At 39.9% G+C, this 17,681-nt stretch overlaps 1 protein-coding gene across 20 annotated transcripts in view; it reads left to right on the plus strand.

Moving 5' to 3' along the window:
* RCBTB2 (RCC1 and BTB domain containing protein 2) overlaps positions 1-17,681 on the plus strand; it is a 45,397-nt gene that overhangs the window by 8,578 nt on the left and 19,138 nt on the right. For 9 of the 20 annotated variants that reach the window (XM_049099223.1, XM_049099224.1, XM_049099225.1 and 6 more), the window contains exons 2-9: positions 2,469-2,567; positions 6,351-6,415; positions 12,106-12,261; positions 12,487-12,637; positions 14,847-15,013; positions 15,569-15,727; positions 15,867-15,974; positions 17,281-17,423. In XM_049099223.1, coding sequence (XP_048955180.1) covers positions 6,374-6,415; positions 12,106-12,261; positions 12,487-12,637; positions 14,847-15,013; positions 15,569-15,727; positions 15,867-15,974; positions 17,281-17,423 — 926 coding nt within the window. In that variant the 5' untranslated portion in view covers positions 2,469-2,567; positions 6,351-6,373. Of the gene's footprint in view, positions 1-2,468; positions 2,568-5,907; positions 6,006-6,350; positions 6,416-12,105; positions 12,262-12,486; positions 12,638-14,846; positions 15,014-15,568; positions 15,728-15,866; positions 15,975-17,280; positions 17,424-17,681 lie in introns of all 20 variants that reach the window. The other 11 variants (XM_025478319.3, XM_025478320.3, XM_035704455.2 and 8 more) reach the window with 5 other exon arrangements.

Below are 17,681 nucleotides of genomic sequence, written 5' to 3' on the forward strand. Positions count from 1 at the left end.
TAAAAAAGAATGCGATCTTTCCATTTGTGACAGCATGGATGGACTATGATAAGTGAAATAAATCAGAGAGGCAACTACTATACAATTTCACTTATATGTGGAATCTAAGAAACAAAATGAAAGTCATGGGTATGGAGAACAGAGTGGAGGTTGCCAAGGGTAAGGGCGGTGGGGGAAGGATGAAATGGGTGAAGGGGCATGGGAGGTACAGACTTCAAGGTATGAAATGAATAGGTCAAGGAGATGTGGTGTGCTGCACGCTGACTATAGTCCATAATATTGTAGGTGCCGTATTCGAGTGTTGGCAGCAGAGTAGATCTTGAACGTTCTCATCATAAAATAGAAAGAAAAAATTTCTTGTAACTTTTTATGGTGATAGGTGGTGACTAGATTTACTGTGTAGATAATTTCACAGTGTATACAGATTGGGAATCATTACATTGTACACCTGAAACTAATGTTGCGTGTCAGTTATATTTCAATAAAGTTAAAAAGAAAATAACAGAAATATTACCAGCATAGAACCAGTGTGACTCTGAAAACCAAATCAGATTTTGTCGCTTTTCAAAACCTCACCTCAGAACATTACACCACATAGACCTAGATAGGTTTTGTTCTAGGTGTACTCAGCTCACTTCTTCATTTTCTTCAAGTCTTTCCTCGAAGATCATATACCTAGGGAGGCTCTCTGGCCACCCTGTTTAAAATCGAAAACCTTTAACATCAACCTTCAAGACTCTAACTACTCCTTATCCGGCTCCATTTTCAATTTTGTGTCACCATCACTTTCCAATATGCTATAAAATGTATCTATTATAATACGATTGTTGGCTTCCCACACTGGAATGAAAGTTGCACAAAAAGCAAAAAGAGAAAAACAAATTTCATACAAAAAATCACCTTGGTTGTATATTTGCTTTTGAAAATTCCTCTTGCAAAAACTTGAAACATTGGCCCCGTGAGTATACAATTTAGATTCACTAAAGGCAGCCTTAGACACTTTTTGTTATGAATTATTGGTTATGTGCCTGAGCCAAGTTGTAAGTCTGAAAACACATGTGAGGGGGGAAAAAAACCCAGTAAATTAAAACATAGTAAGTATTGAATGGAATGATCTTAAGCCGAGACACCATCACTGTGAAGATCTCCATACAGACGCCAGCCTCTGCTCTGGGTCTATAAGAAATATTGCCCTCCTGTCTCGATGGGATGAGCACTGGGTGATATACTATATGTTGCAAGTTGAACTCCAATTTAAAAAAAATAAAAATAAATACAATTAAAAAAAATATTGCCCTCCTGTGCAGAAAAGGAGGAAATCTATAAGCAGTTTTATTTTTAAAATTTCTGCCTTTTTCAAGTTTCTATTTAAATTCTAGTTATTATACATGGTAATATTAGTTTCAGGTGTAGAATTTAGGGATTCAGCACTTACACAGAACACCCGGTGCTCATCACAGTGCCTTCCTTAATACCCATCCCCTAATTCGCCCCATCCCACCGCCCACCTCCCCTCCAGCAGCCCTCAGTCTGGTCTCTATAGTTAAGAGTCTGTTTTCTGGTTTGCCTCCCCCCACCCCCCCGCCGCCCTTATGTTCATCTGCTTCATTTCTTCAAATCCATTATGAGTGAATCATATGGTATTTGTTTTTCTCTGACTGATTTTTGCTTAGCATAATACTCTGTAGCTCCATCCATATGGTTGCAAATGGCAAGATTTCATCCTTTTTATGGCTAAGTAATATTCCGTTGCATATATATACCTCCTCTTCTTTATCCATTCATCAGTCAATGGACATCTGGGCTCTCTCCATAGTTTGGCTATTGTTGACAATGCTGCCATAATCATTGGGGTGCACGTTTCCCTTCGAATAAGTATTTTTATATCCTTCAGGTAAATACCTAGTAGTTACATCAGTTATATATGTTGAAAATACCTACTCCCATTCTGTGGCGTGTTTTCCTTTGTTCGTCTTTCAGTATGCTGTATTTTTGAAGTTTTGTGTAGTAAATTTCTCCAGGCTTTTCTTTGTGGTTTATGCTACTGTGTCTTATTTAAGAAATCGTTCCCTGCCCTGAGGTCACAAAGATGTTTTTTGTGCTTTCTTCCAAAAGTTTGAAAGTTTTGCTTTTTTCACATTCCAGATGGCTTCCCTTGTGTTTTCTGTGTTGACACGAATTAAAGTGTTCTTAGTATGTGGGTTTTTTTTTTTTTCATGTGTGTTCAGTGTCCAAATTGTTAAGCATGGTCTCCAAGCTTACAAAGTATAATATCTAAAGGTTATATTTTATATTAGCTTTTTAATAATGGAGCATCCGTACTGCTGACTTTTTAATTAATAAAACTAATACAATATTTGAACTATCTGCTTCTCGGATAAATAATGGCTTGTTAAAATTGCAAGATAGTATATTCTTTTCCTTCTCTCTTATTCTCTTAATAGAATTTATGTGTTTATGTTTTTCAGTCACATTGACTTTATTCTAGAAGACAACTTTACAAGGATCTAGAAGGAACAGAATTAAAGATGACTGAATACGGGGCTCCAGAAATTTAGGACAATCAGGTATAAAAATTTTTGGATGGAACATTCCCAACCAGTCAGTATAAAATAAAACTGGAACGTTCACAGGAGAACTTAAATACAGGGGAGGGTCTAAAAGAGAAGTTTTGAAATCAAATACTGTGGCTCTAACCCTGACTGGTTGGTGACGGTCAAGTTTTTGAAACATGTCCAAAAAATGGTGGCAATGTTTGTATCTGTTTCTTTTGGCCACTGTAAAGTTTAATGACATAATATAAGGCGCTTAATCGGTGGTACAGGGTAGCTGTTTATATTAACTGTTACTGTTGCTATTGTTATTTAGAATTCATGGATGTGGTATTCTGTATGTATATTGTGGATTTTTAGGAGGTATATATTGATATAGTGCTATAACATTGATATTAATAACAGCCTGGTCAGGGGCGCCTGGATGGCTCAGTCACTTAAGCATGTAACTCCTCATTTTGGCTCAGGTCACGATCTCAGGGCTGTGAGATCGAGCCCTGTGTCGGGCTCCGTGCTCAGCACATGGAGTCTGCTCAAGATTCTCTCCCTCTTCCTCTGCCCCTCCCCTTTTCCTTCTGCTCACACACTCTCTCTCTCTCAAAAAAAAAAAAAAAAAAAAAAAATAGCCTGGTGAAATCATGTAGACAACACGATAACTATAATCCTTACATATATTCCATAAACTGCATTCCTCAAGTGGTGCAAATTAGAGAAGCTGTTTTTCTCTATTATGTTTGATCACATTGAGATAATTTTAGAAAAAAAAATCCGGGATCCCTGGGTGGCGCAGTGGTTTGGCGCCTGCCTTTGGCCCAGGGCGCGATCCTGGAGACCCGGGATCGAATCCCACGTCGGGCTCCCGGTGCATGGAGCCTGCTTCTCCCTCTGCCTGTGTCTCTGCCTCTCTCTCTCTCACTCTCTGTGACTATCATAAATAAATAAAAATTTAAAAAATAAAATCTTTAAAAAAAAAAAAAAAAAAAGAAAAAAAAATCCAACTACTTTCCATAATGCTGGAGAAGTCAACAGTTTTTTCATAGTACTGTACAATAGTAATTATTCTTGAATAATTTTTAAATCTTCAGGAACATTTTGACCAATGAAGGTGAAATTATATTAATTTTATGTTTAGTCTTAATTGAATCGTACCAATGTTATTTCTTCAAATATGGTAATTTCAATATTCTATTCATGCAATTATGTCTTGATTTGATTAGTCGGACACAATAGCCTGTGTTCCACCATTCTAATTTTTAAAGAGTTACTGTACTTGAAGTTGATTTAAAGACACTAAAAAGAGCTATTTATTTTCCTCCTTAAAAAAAAACAGGATTAAAAAAATAAAAAAACCGAGGATGATATTTAGTTGATTAAAATTTTTAAAAAATCTCTGTTAACTGATCAGGAGTGATTTTCAGGATATGTTGTTAAGTGAAGGGGAAAAAAAAGCAAATTACCAAAGAGAATATATAAAGTATGCTATTTTTGTATAAGGAGGAATTGGGAAATAAAATTACAGACACGTATCTGCTTATTTTTGCAAAAAGAAATAGGAAGAATAAACCAGAAACCAATAGAATTGGTTACCTACAATGGTAGAGGAATGGGGTGGGAAACAACAAGCCAGGATTACTGTTCCAGGATCTTAGTGTATTAGCAGGATTTCTCTTCTCCTGGCAACAAAAGTGGCCTACGGTACAATAAAGGGCAGCCACATCTCTTCTTTGGTCCCCTTTCCTCCAATTTCCTTTTTTTTCTTGCCTTTGACTTCCCTTCCTCTACTTTTTTTCCTTTTTCCTTGTCCCCTCTTTTTATTTTTTATTCTAGTAAATGTGGGATAGATATGGGCAATGTCATTCCAGTTAGGATGAAATAAATTTAAAAAAAAAGAATCCTCAATGCCAGCAGTCTCCAATATGCAAAAAGCTGTATTCAAAAAGTGCTTTCAGCCAAATACATAATATTGTGTTCTTCTCTGAGCCATGTCCTACGGTGGTTATAGCCACGAACGAGCCATGGTTGCCTTTCTTAAAGAGCTTGCAAATTAACGGAGAAGACTGATCATGTAGGAATAACCGTCACATGAAATTATCTTTCCATATTGGCAACTAGATCAAGTTTTATAAATTGATTAGTGAGAAAAGTCTAATTGATTCTTTTAAAAACAAGTATATCTTTTGTAAATATTAGAAGTAATGATTCGTGGGGCGCCCGGGTGGCTCAGTCGGTTAATTATCCGACTCTTGATTTTGGCTCAGGTCATGATCTCACGGTGGTGAGATAGAGCCCTACGTTGCTCTCTGCACTCTGTGTGGAGTCTGCTCTGAGATCCTATCCCTTTCCCTCTACCCCTCTCCCTGCTCACAATAAATAAATAAATAAATAAATAAATAAATAAATAAATAAATAAATAAATAGATTTTTTAAAAATTATTTGTATCAATCGCCATAGCTTGAGCTATAATTATTCTGAATATGTGACTATTCCTTATATTCTGAGACACCTTTTTATAGCCAAGGAAACAAAATTTTACTAATATTCTCAAGGGCATGTAAAGCATGGATCAGGAACACTGTTAAGACTTGATTTTATTTTGATTATTGTTTTTATCTATTATAAGGTTCTAATTGCTTGTAGATAATATCAGATAAAATGTCCTGACGTTAGCCCTTGAAATGTAGTGTATTTGAGTAAATAGAACCCAAACTAATAAATCAGAAATACCAAAATTTTTTTGTTTCACCTTTCTTTTTTTTATTTTTTAAAATTAATTAATTAATTGTTATTTTTTTAAATTTATTTTTTATTGGTGTTCAATTTGCCAACATATAGAATAACACCCAGTGCTCATCCCATCAAGTGCCCCCCTCAGTGCCCGTGACCCAGTCACCCCCACCTCCCTTTCAACCCCCCTAGTTCGTTTCCCAGAGTTAGGAGTCTCTCATGTTCTTTCTCCCTAAATACCAACATTATTAAATAGGATTTTGTTCAATTGCTTTTGGGGGAGAGAAAGAATATTTATTTATATTTATTTTTAGTGATGAGATGGTTCACTGTGTAATGATTGAACCATAGTCCAGACCTGCCCTGCAAGAAATATTAAAGGGGATCCTTTGAGCAAAAAGAGAGCCCATGTTGCATGCCTTTTGAAAGAGCTGCTTCTGCTGTTACTTCTATGTGGTAGAAAGTAGTCATTGTGGAAATGGTTAATTAAGGCAAGAAGATTGAATACTGTTGCTTCATATTTGATGGCTACTGTTGCAGATTTTTTATTACAGTTTACGATAAACAAAGCCATAGTCATTCTTCGTCCTTTCATTTTTTCATTCATTTCTCCTTCCCCTGTCCCCCAAGTTTAGCAAATCATATACTCTTCAGTGGAGCTGAGAACTGATAAGTCTGCTCTGCACGGTGATTTGGAGCTTTCCAATCCCAGGGAAAACTTGACTAAGGTCTAAAATTTATTTTTTCTTATCTATAGTAGGTCAACTGTAAAATGAAAATTTTCTACTTGTTTCCTTATAGATTTAAGAATCTTCATTTATCCTGGGATTACTTTCCCAGACCTCTGCAGGAAGATTCCCATAAGAGACCATAGGATAGTTTCAGAACAGTTAAAAACACCTTTTGGGTTTTAAAGCTATTAACTCTCATGCCTAAACCTTAATTCCCTATCTTCCCTTCACCATATTGGAGTTTAGCTTATTTTCTCTGTTAATTGGAAGTAAAATAATTTTAACCTGCCTAGTATCATTCGACCTATGGGATCCTGATTTTACCACATACTTTTTCCTTAGGGACTGCACAGGACTGAATCCATATGGAAGAAGAGCTTTCCCTTTCCTATGGAGAAAGTGGCAAGGTTAGAAAAAAAAGATCATGTCTTTGGAACATGTGTTTTCTGTTGCATGAAGCATGTATCAAGCATCTACTGGTCACCGAATAGGAAAATCAGTGAGATAGTATCTATCTTTGAGGGGCTCACAGTGTAGTGACCCAGATGCAAACAGATAATTATTGTGGGTGTGTAGAATGCTAAAGGGGCCTGCAGAAAACCGTGAGTATTATCTGAGGGGTAGAGCTGGGTTCCCAGAGATGACGAGGTTGGTGCTGGACAAGGGGAGTACAGACCATCCCTACTGTCACAGATAACACTGTCCTGCAAGAGGGTCTGAGCTGAACGTCTACTTCATTCCCAGAGAATGAACAAAATTATAAAATACCTAGTCTTAGATGACATGTTCTTAATTCATCATAAAATATTCTTTATTCCTTTTCCATCACAGCTCAACATGACAGTCAACCAGCTTAAGTCCAATGTGTCCAAGTGATGTCAAAAGCTTCGCATCTTTCAGCATGCACATGGATTTCCAACTTGTGTTAATTTTATTAAACTGATACAATATCTGTTCTTCACTATTAACAGCTTAATATTAACTGCCACTCTTAATTTTCATTTTTCTGTTTTCTGCTGTTCTTAAAATATGGTTAAAAGACCATAAAAGATGTAAATAATTATATAGTCAAAATACAACAAAAGATGTAAATAATTATACAAAGCCAGCAGAGTGCATAAAGATGGCAAAACTTCTGAAACCAAACCATAGTGTTACCATGTGCCTGACCCCTGACATTGTTCATTTGTGAAAATACAAAATACAAAAATAGCTTACTTTTGTAAGACTGTATGGAACTTGAGAATCTTACAAAATGTTCATAGAAAAATTCCGGATTTTTCCCAGGAATAACAGACTGTGTAAAATAAAAAATAGACTAACAGAATTAGGAATGAAGTGACTGTTACATATAAAGTGCTGCATAGCCAAGAAGGCCTGAAAGGCAAGCTGTTGGTTGTTTTTTTTTTAAATAGTTTTTTTGGTAAGTCATGCCCAACAGGTAATTTTGGTTTTGTTTCTATATGGTGTGTTTTAAGTTTAATTGTGACAACTTAGTTGTCTAGATTGTTGACACAATCTGTCCGATTGTGCTTCTGTCTAGAGAAGCAGAATTATATAGATAGCACGTACTCCAAGGAGTAATAAAATGTATCTTGGTCTCTAATTTTATGGAGCTGTGTTTCCTTAACTATATTTTCCTTGAGCTAATATTAAAATATCACCATTTTGCATTTCCCGAACAGGGGCCAGTGAAAGATGGGGCTGTGGGGCTGGATGTAGAGCAAAAGTAAAGGAAAGCTGGCCTGGGAATAGTTATTGCCGGTAGTAGTATTATGTGCAGGGCTACCTGGGCCAAATTAAGGTTGAATTCTAGGGACATGATCTTGATGACTCATCGTGTATACCGTCAAGCTCTCATTCCCTGGAAGTGCTTTTTCCCCGTACAGATTTTTCTGTTGCCTGACCTTGGCTCCTGCTAAGCCAGTCCCTTACTTAACAGTTGGGCACGAAGTTGATTGGGCGCCTTCTGCAGAGGTGGCTGCTGTCATGCAGGGTGGCTGCTTCTCTTGCAGGGCGCTGTATGTGAATCCTGCTTCCTACACTCTTAATATGTATATGGAGGATACATACACGTTCCATTCAGGCAGGTTTACGGTGTGCACAGTGTGTACAGCTATATATACCTATGAGGGTGTTGTAGAGAGCAATGTATTTTTCTTCTGAGAACAAAGATGCTACAGTTCCTTGAGACTAATACTAAATACCTCAGAAAAGCATAAATGTGTGCCTTTCATAAATTAAGTCATAAGTTCCCCCCCATGAAATAACTCCCCCACAAGACTTAGAAAAATGCATTTTTGATAACTGACCTCCAGGAGCCAGCCTTCTGACAGATGTTTAAAAGCAGTGTATTCACACCCCCATTGTACTCCGGTTATATTGTTAGGTATTTGTTTTCTATTAAATTGTGAGCTCCTTGAAGGAGCGATGATCTTTCATTTTTATATCTTTTTTTTTAAAGATTTTATTTATTTATTCATGAGAGACGGAGAGAGAGGCAGAGACACAGGCAGAGGGAGAAGCAGGCTCCATGCAGGAGCCTGATATGGGACTTGATCCCCAACCCTGGGATCAGGCCCTGAGTCAAAGGCAGATGCTTAACCACTAAGCCACCCAGGCGTCCCAATTTTTATATCTTTAATATCTGGCACTCGGGACATGTTCAGTGATACTGTCACACCTGATGTTCTGTGGACCTGTGACATCCTTTAACAAATGTATGACTGCAGGCGATGCTACAACACACACACACACACACTGCAGGTGATGCTACAACACACACACACACACACACACACACACACACACACACACACGAAGCCTGGCGGTTATAGAGTCACGGGGTGGGTACTAGAGGTTTTGTACAAGTGAGCCAGGAAGAAAGTTCAGAACCAATAATTTGTAGCCAGGTGTTTAGGAGCTTGTTGGATTTACAACCAGATTCTAGGCATCAAAGAAACCACTTGAGTTTTGTAGCAGGGCAGGTTGAAATCCAAAAAACCTGCCTGATGGGAAAAAATGAGGTAGGGATGCGTATTTTCTCTTTGTGTATTGCCGTCTGCTCTGTTCGTGGAAGGTAACCCACAGTGGGTCTTGGTGCCTGTTCATTAAGGACTGCGTGACAACAGCCAAAGCCCTGCAGCTGTAGGCCCGATCTGCCAGCGATAGAACTTTTTATGTGAGCTTTTTTCTCTGCAGCATGTGGTGTGTGGAAAGCAGTCTTTGGAAGCAGGTGATCTTGGAGGATTGCTTAGTCTTTCTGTGCCTCAGTTTCCCTGTATTTAAAATGAGGCTAGCAGTCTCTGTGCCCTATAGTAGTGAAGTTTAGGAATAATATATGAGTGCTTTTAATTAGCACATTAGCTCATCTATAAATATTTGATGCCACATCCCAAACATTGTTCTTTTTGAAATTTATAGACTTAAATAGGAAAAAAAAATTAAAATGAAGACCCCCCCAGAGAAAATAAAATGCCTTCATGATGTAAGGAGGTATGTAATTTACCTAAATTTTAGCCTAAAAGCTAACAGAACGAGAGTCTGTCCTTAGATCTGTAGTGGCCTTGGGTGCTGCCCAAAGATAACGGACGACTTCCCTCCCCAGACAGGGTCCTAGAACTTGAGTGGCACGGTGAGGGACGGTGGCTGGCTCTGGTGTCGGGGCCGTCATCCCGGTTCAGGCGCTGCCGTGGCCTCAGGATGATGCTGTTAGCCCTTACAGGCTGCTTACCCTCTGTATTCGTTTCCTGGGGCTGCCTTGATAAAGTACCGCAAACTGGATGGCTTAACACAATAGAAATGGATTCTTTGACAGTTCTGGAGACTAGAGGTCTGAAACTAAGGTGTCAGCAGGGCCATACTCTCTGAAGGCTCGAGGGAAGAAGCCATCCTTTCCTCCTCCCAGCTTCTGGTGGCTTCTGTCTGTCATTGGTGTTCCTGGACCTGCGGGCGGATTGCTTCAGCCTCTGCCTCCATGATCACATGGGATTCTTCGCGTGGTGTGGTATTAATTTTATGTGTTACCTTGAGTAGGCCACTGGTGCCCAGATGAGACATTGCTCCTGGGTGTGTCTGTGAGGGTGTCACCAGACGAGAAGAGCCTTTGAATTGGTGAACTCCGTAAACGGTTTGCTCTCCACAGGGTGGGTGGGCATCATCGAAACTCTTAAGGGACTGAACAGAACAAAAGGTGGAGGAAGGAGGAATTCATCCCTTTTTTCCTATTTCACTGGTTGATCTGGGTCATTTCGCTTCATCTTTTCCTGCCCTCAGACTGGGATGTGCATCACTGTCTCCCCTGGTTCTCAGGCCTTTGGACTCGTTACACTATGCTTCCAGCTCTCCCAGGTCTCCAGCTTGCAGATGCAGATCATGGGACTTCTGAGTCTCCATAATCTTAGGAGCCAAGTCATCATAATATATATACACACACACACGTATACTCAGCTGACTCCTAAGTCCCTTCCAGGTCTGCAGAGAGTGAGTCGCTAGTCCCGTCAGCTTTGTACCAGAACTCTTCCCTGGTAAGGTTGACTTAATAGCAGTTGGGAAGGACAGGCCTCACAAGATCCCCTGCTCCTTGAAATTAAGCAGAAGCATGGCGATTAGGAGAGAGGGCCAGACCTGCCATTTGAAAACCTGTTGGCTGCTTCTGCATCTTACTGTAATCCCCAAATGTCTGAAAGCTAGAGAGCACACACCTGACAATGTTGCCAGGGGAGCAAATAAATGAAAGCTCTCTTTCAGAACAGCTTTATGGTGTCCACATTGCGTGCTCTAATGAGAACTCAGGTGCCTATGATCTTAACGTATACTGCTGTGGGTTTCATTGTGTTTCCCCCCAACCCCAATTGATATGTTGAGATCCTAAACCCCCAAAGGTGATGGGGTTAGAAGGTGGGGACTTTGGGAAGTGATGAAGTCACGGGGGTGGAACCCTCGAGAGTGGGATTAGTGCTTTATAAAAGGGCCTCCAGAGAGATCGCTAGCCCCTCCTACCCTGTGAGGACACAGAAGACAAGGGCTGTGAAGCAGAAAGGGGCCCCTCATCAGAACATGAGCATTTCGGTGCTTTGCTCTTGGACTTCGAGTCTGCGGAACTGCGAGAAGTCAATTCTTGCTGTTTATAAGCCTCCCGGTGACAGCAGCGCAATTACACGAGGACACCCCAGTACCTCAGACGGTGACCTTATTTGGAAATGGGGTCACTGCAGATGTGAGGAGTTAAGATGGGGTTATTCCGGTGAGCCCTAATCCAGGATGACTGGCGTCCTTCTGGAGAGGGGCGGCCTGGACCCAGAGGCCGACTTGCGTAGAGTGGAGATGATGTGAAGACACAGGGAGAAGGTGGCCTCACAAGCCAGGGAGAGGGCCTGGAACCTTCCCTCACAGCCCTCAGGAAGAACCAGACTAGCGTAGACCTTGATCTTGAGCTTCTAGCCTCCAGAACTGTGAGAAAATAGATTGCTTTGGTGTAAACCGCCCAGCCTGTGGCACTTTGCTGTGGCGGCCCTAGCGAACAAATACGCACTTTCTGAGCGTGTCTTCTCACCGGTCTTCAGACCCGAGTGAGGGGGATGCGGCCAAGCCACCAGCCGCCCAACTGGTGGTCAGAATGGACTCAAGAACCGGGACTCCGGGACCGGTGTCTTGGCGTCACCGTCAGCGTCGTTCTTTTCCAAGGACGCATTTCGTCAGGACGAAGTCACAGTGCGCCCTCTCCCCCCCAAACCTCAGTTTTTCCTGCCTTTCCAACCAGCCTAGCGTCCAGAGCTACGCTTAAGACCAGCCAGCCCTGAGGGTTCAGGGGTCAGCCGTGGGCGACTGCCGTGGCCCCGAGAAGATTGGCTCCGGCTCCGGCTCGCTGTGAGAGCAGGACTGAGGCGTGGGCTTGTGGAGGCCGTTCCCGTAGCTCGGGGGGCCCCTCAGGAGTTCCCTCCTTGAACCGGCGCTGGCCTCCACGGAAGTACAAGGGGAAGAAAAAAGAAAGTATTTTTTAATTAATAGTCTTAACCTGTGTGAATGTGTGCGTGTATATATGTGTGTGTGTGTTTCAAATTTTATTTATGTATATATTTATTTATTTCCTTTTCAGCCAGTACAGGCTACTCTGTCATCTTTGAAGATGTTAGATGTGGGAAAGTGGCCAATTTTCTCCCTTTGTTCCGAGGAGGAACTGCAGTTAATTCGTCAGGCCTGTGTCTTCGGCAGCGCCGGCAATGAAGTCTTATATACCACAGTAAACGATGAGGTAAAGGTCGAAGGAGACATTCAGCCCCTTACAGGAATGGATTTGCTAAGTTGAAGGTCTTGGGTGGGGCGGGGATGGGAGGAACGAAGGAATTGCGGTTGTAAGAAAAAAAGCATGGAGAGTAGATTCTTATTATATCATGTTAAACAGTGAAGCAGTAATTATGGGCTCTTCAGAAATACAAGTGCTTGGACTAACAGTGGTTTTTTTTTCCCCCCCCCATAGATTTTTGTGCTTGGCACAAACTGCTGTGGCTGTTTGGGATTAGGTGACGTCCAGAGTACCATTGAACCTCGGAGACTGGATGCTTTAAGTGGCAAAAAAATAGCCTGCCTCAGCTATGGGAGTGGCCCCCATATTGTCCTTGCGACCACAGGTAACCTAGGAGCACATGTAGAATTGGAGCCACTGCCTTGTTAGAAGCAGGACTTAGGACCACCCCTTAAACCGAGAATGTACTTTTTGATTGGGCAGGAGTTTCTGGCTCTGCTCTGTGAACTTGACTCTTGTCCATGCTTTGGACACCATGAAATATGAACATATCTGAATATGAGAGTAAGATAATGTAGAAGATGGAATCCAGCAAGCATTGGCACTTTGGACGTGAGAATGACAGTACTGTAAGCCCAGTGAACCCCTTTTGTTTATGCTTTTAGAAAGTTTAATTATTTTGCATTAAAATGCTGACCTCACTCTGGACTTTTTGAACTTGGGATCCCTGATCTATGAACTAATGAAGTCCAAGATGCCCTCTAACTCCTAGCACTGGGATTCTTATCATGAACGTGACTGATGGCTATAGGCTTTGATATTAGTAGGATAGAGAATTAAATACTCTCATGGCTATTTTATGAATTCACGCTAATAAGACATTTTAATTAAATCATACCGTAGAGGTTTTTTTTAAGCTGGGTATTCATTTTATTAGTATTCTTTGAACTGAAAATAAAGTTTATAAACATTCTTTTGGTTACTTATTTCACATAAATTTTAGGGAATTTTGGTTGCCAGGAATAGGCTGGATTTTTTTGGCCCATTTTCTTTGGCGGAAATTCTACATAAAGTATTTAAATTTTTTTTTTCATAGAGGCATCTAAGTGCTGACAAGGCAGAGGCAAATTATTGGATCATATTTAAGAGAAAGTGTGAAGTAAGGTTAAAGGGAACTTAAAGCTACTTTTGCCTTCAGGGCATCTACCTCTCCACTTAAATGGGGTTGTGGTTTGATGTACTCCTGAGGTGAAGGGATCGTGCATCAGACATCTAACATGCTGGGTCCACGAAGGGCTATAATGGGGGGGCAAGGATGGGCCGGCTCCTCCATCTCGAAGGCACTGAACAGAAAAATCGTTGGCTGTGAGCAAAGCAAGAAGGAAAAGAGAAAGAAAAGGAAGAAAACCTGTCCCTGAAGGGTTGTACTCATGCATTTGTATCCCAGTTCACATCAGACTGGGTGGGCCAAGAAATCCTAAGTGTGGGATCTATCAAAGAAGTACCTTTAAGGGCCTTCATGGCATGACAGAGGTTAATGCAGATGCTTTCTTGAAGAAGGCACCTTCACTTCATCGTAGGCCTGAGGAAATACATTGCCATTGAAAAATGAGTTTTCAGTGGCAGTTAGTAGCATATAGTCAAAGATAACCAGGGACACAGGGAAACAAGGCACCATGAATGAGAACCAAGCAGAAAAGGACAGCAAAAACTAACTACGAAGTATCAGATATTAGAATGATCAGATACCAGTTATAAGAGAGCTGTATTTATTGTGTTTGAAAAAATATCAGATGAGCTTGAAGCTATATCCTGCAGAGATGAGAAGATTTGAAAAAGAACCGAATAAACAATATAATCATCAAAAAGAAAAGCTCAGTGGGCAAGTTTTATAGCAGTTTGGACACATCAAAAGAAAATAAACGAAGATTAGAAGAAATTAGCTCTCTGGAATGTAGCACAAACAGATAATATAGTAGAAAATACAGACAAAGGAGTATATACTGTATGATTCCATTTATTGAAAGTTCAAGAATAGGAAAAACTGAATTCTCTTATTCAGGATTATATATGGTGAGCTTTTTGAGTGATCATCCAGTTATATTTCTTGATCTGAGTGGTAGTACGTGAGTGTATGCTTTGTCGTTATTTCTAAAACAGCATATATTCTGTGAACTTTTCTGAATGTGTATTATACTACACAATAAATAATAACAAAGATTTAAAAATTAACTTGATGATCATTTTATACATAAGAAAGTAGCCCCAGAGAAGGTAAATGATCTTACAGTCTTTTGACTTTCAATCTGATATTTCTTCCTGTTACTCTTGGTAACATTTCTCGGCTGTTTATTAAAAACTTATCTCCTAGTTATTATAATTTCATCCATTTCAATTCACCTTGTTGCTTTGAGATAGAATATAGTTTGTATTTCCAAATGTGTTCTTTTATGGAATGAGTTTGGTGGAATAGGGAAGTTGATTAGTTTTTGCACATGCATTTTTAGTTTTCATCCATGAAGGTGTGCAAATATATATGTTCATATAATAAAGTAGAAGTTTTGAAAGCTGGTTGTATTTCTTTTTATTTTCAGAAGGAGAAGTCTTTACCTGGGGTCATAATGCTTATAGCCAGCTGGGCAATGGGACAACTAATCATGGTTTAGTGCCCTGTCATATTTCTACTAATTTGTCAAACAAACAAGTCACTGAAGTTGCCTGTGGGTCTTACCATTCTTTGGTGCTAACATCTGATGGAGAGGTGAGAATAGTTAGCATAAATCTCATTGATTTTTTTCAATAAGGTTACATAGATTCTTATAGCAGTCTTAGAAATATGATCATTTGATTTAAATAACCATTTTCCTCAAGTTCAATCTTATTCTTGTTGGCAATTCATAGTCATGGTGGGTATATCATGAAGTGTACCTTTATGTAGTAGGGATTTCTATTAAATTCCTAGCAAAATTTAAAAGGCTGTATTTTCCTTCTATATGGCTGTACTCGAGGGTTTTATTTGCTAAAAGAAAAAATTTCAAAATGCTGGAAAATATGGCTAAGGTATCTATAAGTAGATATTTTAATAATATGTGATATTTGAGAATAATTACTGCTATTTGTGTAGATAATACCAATAACCTAATTTTGTAACATACTGCATTTTGTAAGAATGAATTTCATAAAAACTTCTCTGCCTGTGGTGTGAGAATTGATGGATATCAGGCACTTTGAGAGCAAAGATGAGGCACTATGAGTACATATTTGCGTCCAACTGAGACACTTTATAAACGAGTGTGTTTCATTTTTCGATTCCCAGGTATTTGCTTGGGGCTATAATAACTCCGGACAGGTAGGATCTGGATCAACAGCCAATCAGCCGATCCCTCGAAGAGTCACAGGCTGCTTACAAAATAAAGTTGTTGTGAACATAGCATGTGGGCAGATGTGTTCGATGGCAGTAGTGAATACTGGGGAGGTAAGAAAGTTGTGTGATATGTTGTTTTAAAAAACGCATTTGCCTTGCTGGTGTCCTACTGACGCAGCACGTTTCTCTCCAGCAGAGAGCTTGCTTGCTTATGTTTTCCTTGGACATTGAGTCTCTGGTTTTCTCTCAGGTCTATGTCTGGGGTTACAATGGAAATGGGCAGCTTGGACTTGGCAGTAGCGGCAACCAGCCAACTCCCTGTAGAATAGCAGCTCTGCAAGGCATTCGCATCCAGCGGGTATGTCCACAATTGGTTTCCGTGTGCCTGCTTTTAAGTCTTTAGGGGCAAAGATACACAGTTTTCTTGGCAGATGAAGGGTTTAGCTGCTTGATGTTTTCTTCATTGAAGTGAAGGCTAAAGCTCTGTTTCCCTGAATTAATTTGTAGATGTTCATCAGGAATTTATGTTTCTAGGCCATTCTCATACTTAGCTGTTGGAATGTAAATTGTCACAATCTTTTCCAAGGAAACTTTGGTAGTATATATATCAAGAGCCTTGAAAATACTCATAACCTTTGTTCTGTAATTTTATTCCTAGGTATTAGCCTAAGGAACCAAAATGAAAGACACTTACAGAATTAGTGGAGAAGATATAGCAAAAAAAGAAAGAGAGAGAGAGACAGAGAGAGAGAGAGAGAAAGAGAGAAAGAAAGAAAGAAAGAAAGAAAGAAAGAAAGAAAGAAAGAAAGAAAGAAAGAAGGAAAGAAAGAGAAAGAGTTAACTTCAATAAATAAATAATAGATGTAGGATAATTTAATCAAATAATGTTAATGATTAAATAAATTATACTAAATCTGTATGAATGGAAATGATGTTTACAAAGGGTTTTGAAGGATATGGAAATAGTGCTATGTGATGTCAAGTAAAAATAAAGATACAGACATGGTGCATGGAGACATGGTACATATCCATGTATCTATATATGAGTAGAAAAATAATCCTGATCTTCAGATTAGTTTCATATTTATACTTTTCTACATTTTTTCCACATTGAACATGTTTTAGTTTTACAAAAAAGGAAACAAATTCTTAAAAAGTAAAAGCAGAATCCCTGGGTGGCTCAGCGGTTTGGCAACTGCCTTTGGCCCAGGGTATGATCCTGGAGACCCAGGATCGAGTCCCACATCAGGCTTCCTGCATGGAGCCTGCTTCTCCTCTGTGTCTCTGCCTCTCTCTCTCTCTCTCTCTCTCTCTCTCTCTCTCCCCCTGTGTCTCTCATGAATAAGTAAATAAAATATATATATTTTTTAAAAGTAAAAGCGTATTTCATATTCAGTCCACATCTTTGGTCTCTGTGAACATAATGAATGCCATATTTAAAGCTGAACAAACCAGATTCATGTTACTAAAGGACTCGTGTTGATCTTACTGCAGTTTTGGCCACACACAGGCTAAACCAGTTCTAGACATAACTGGTTACCTTGATGTTTTGCCTCTCTGAGCAGGCTGCCACTGTTTGGGGTTTTTTTTTCATCTTTGGTTCTTAACCTACCTTGTGAAAGCATATTTGCGGGCCTAAGTGGATTTGGGTTTTCTTTTTCTAGGTTGCCTGTGGCTATGCACACACATTAGTTTTAACAGATGAAGGCCAAGTGTATGCTTGGGGTGCAAATTCTTATGGTCAGTTGGGCACTGGCAATAAAAGTAACCAGTCCTATCCTGCGCCTGTCGTCGTGGAAAAGGACAGGTAATATGTGCATTTTCAAAATAACTTGCATGTTCTTTGGTTTATTAAAACCACGTAGACATGATACAGAATTGTGGGCAACTTACTGCTAATGTTAGAATATTGTTTCATGAGAGCATTCATCCCTTTTTAAAATTGGCCTTTTGGGGATCCCTGGGTGGCGCAGCGGTTTGGCGCCTGCCTTTGGCCCAGGGCGCGATCCTGGAGACCCGGGATCGAATCCCACATCGGGCTCCCTGTGCATGGAGCCTGCTTCTC

The sequence above is a fragment of the Canis lupus genome, chromosome 22 (assembly GCF_003254725.2).
Source record: "Canis lupus dingo isolate Sandy chromosome 22, ASM325472v2, whole genome shotgun sequence".
In the NCBI taxonomy this organism is placed as follows: domain Eukaryota; kingdom Metazoa; phylum Chordata; class Mammalia; order Carnivora; family Canidae; genus Canis; species Canis lupus.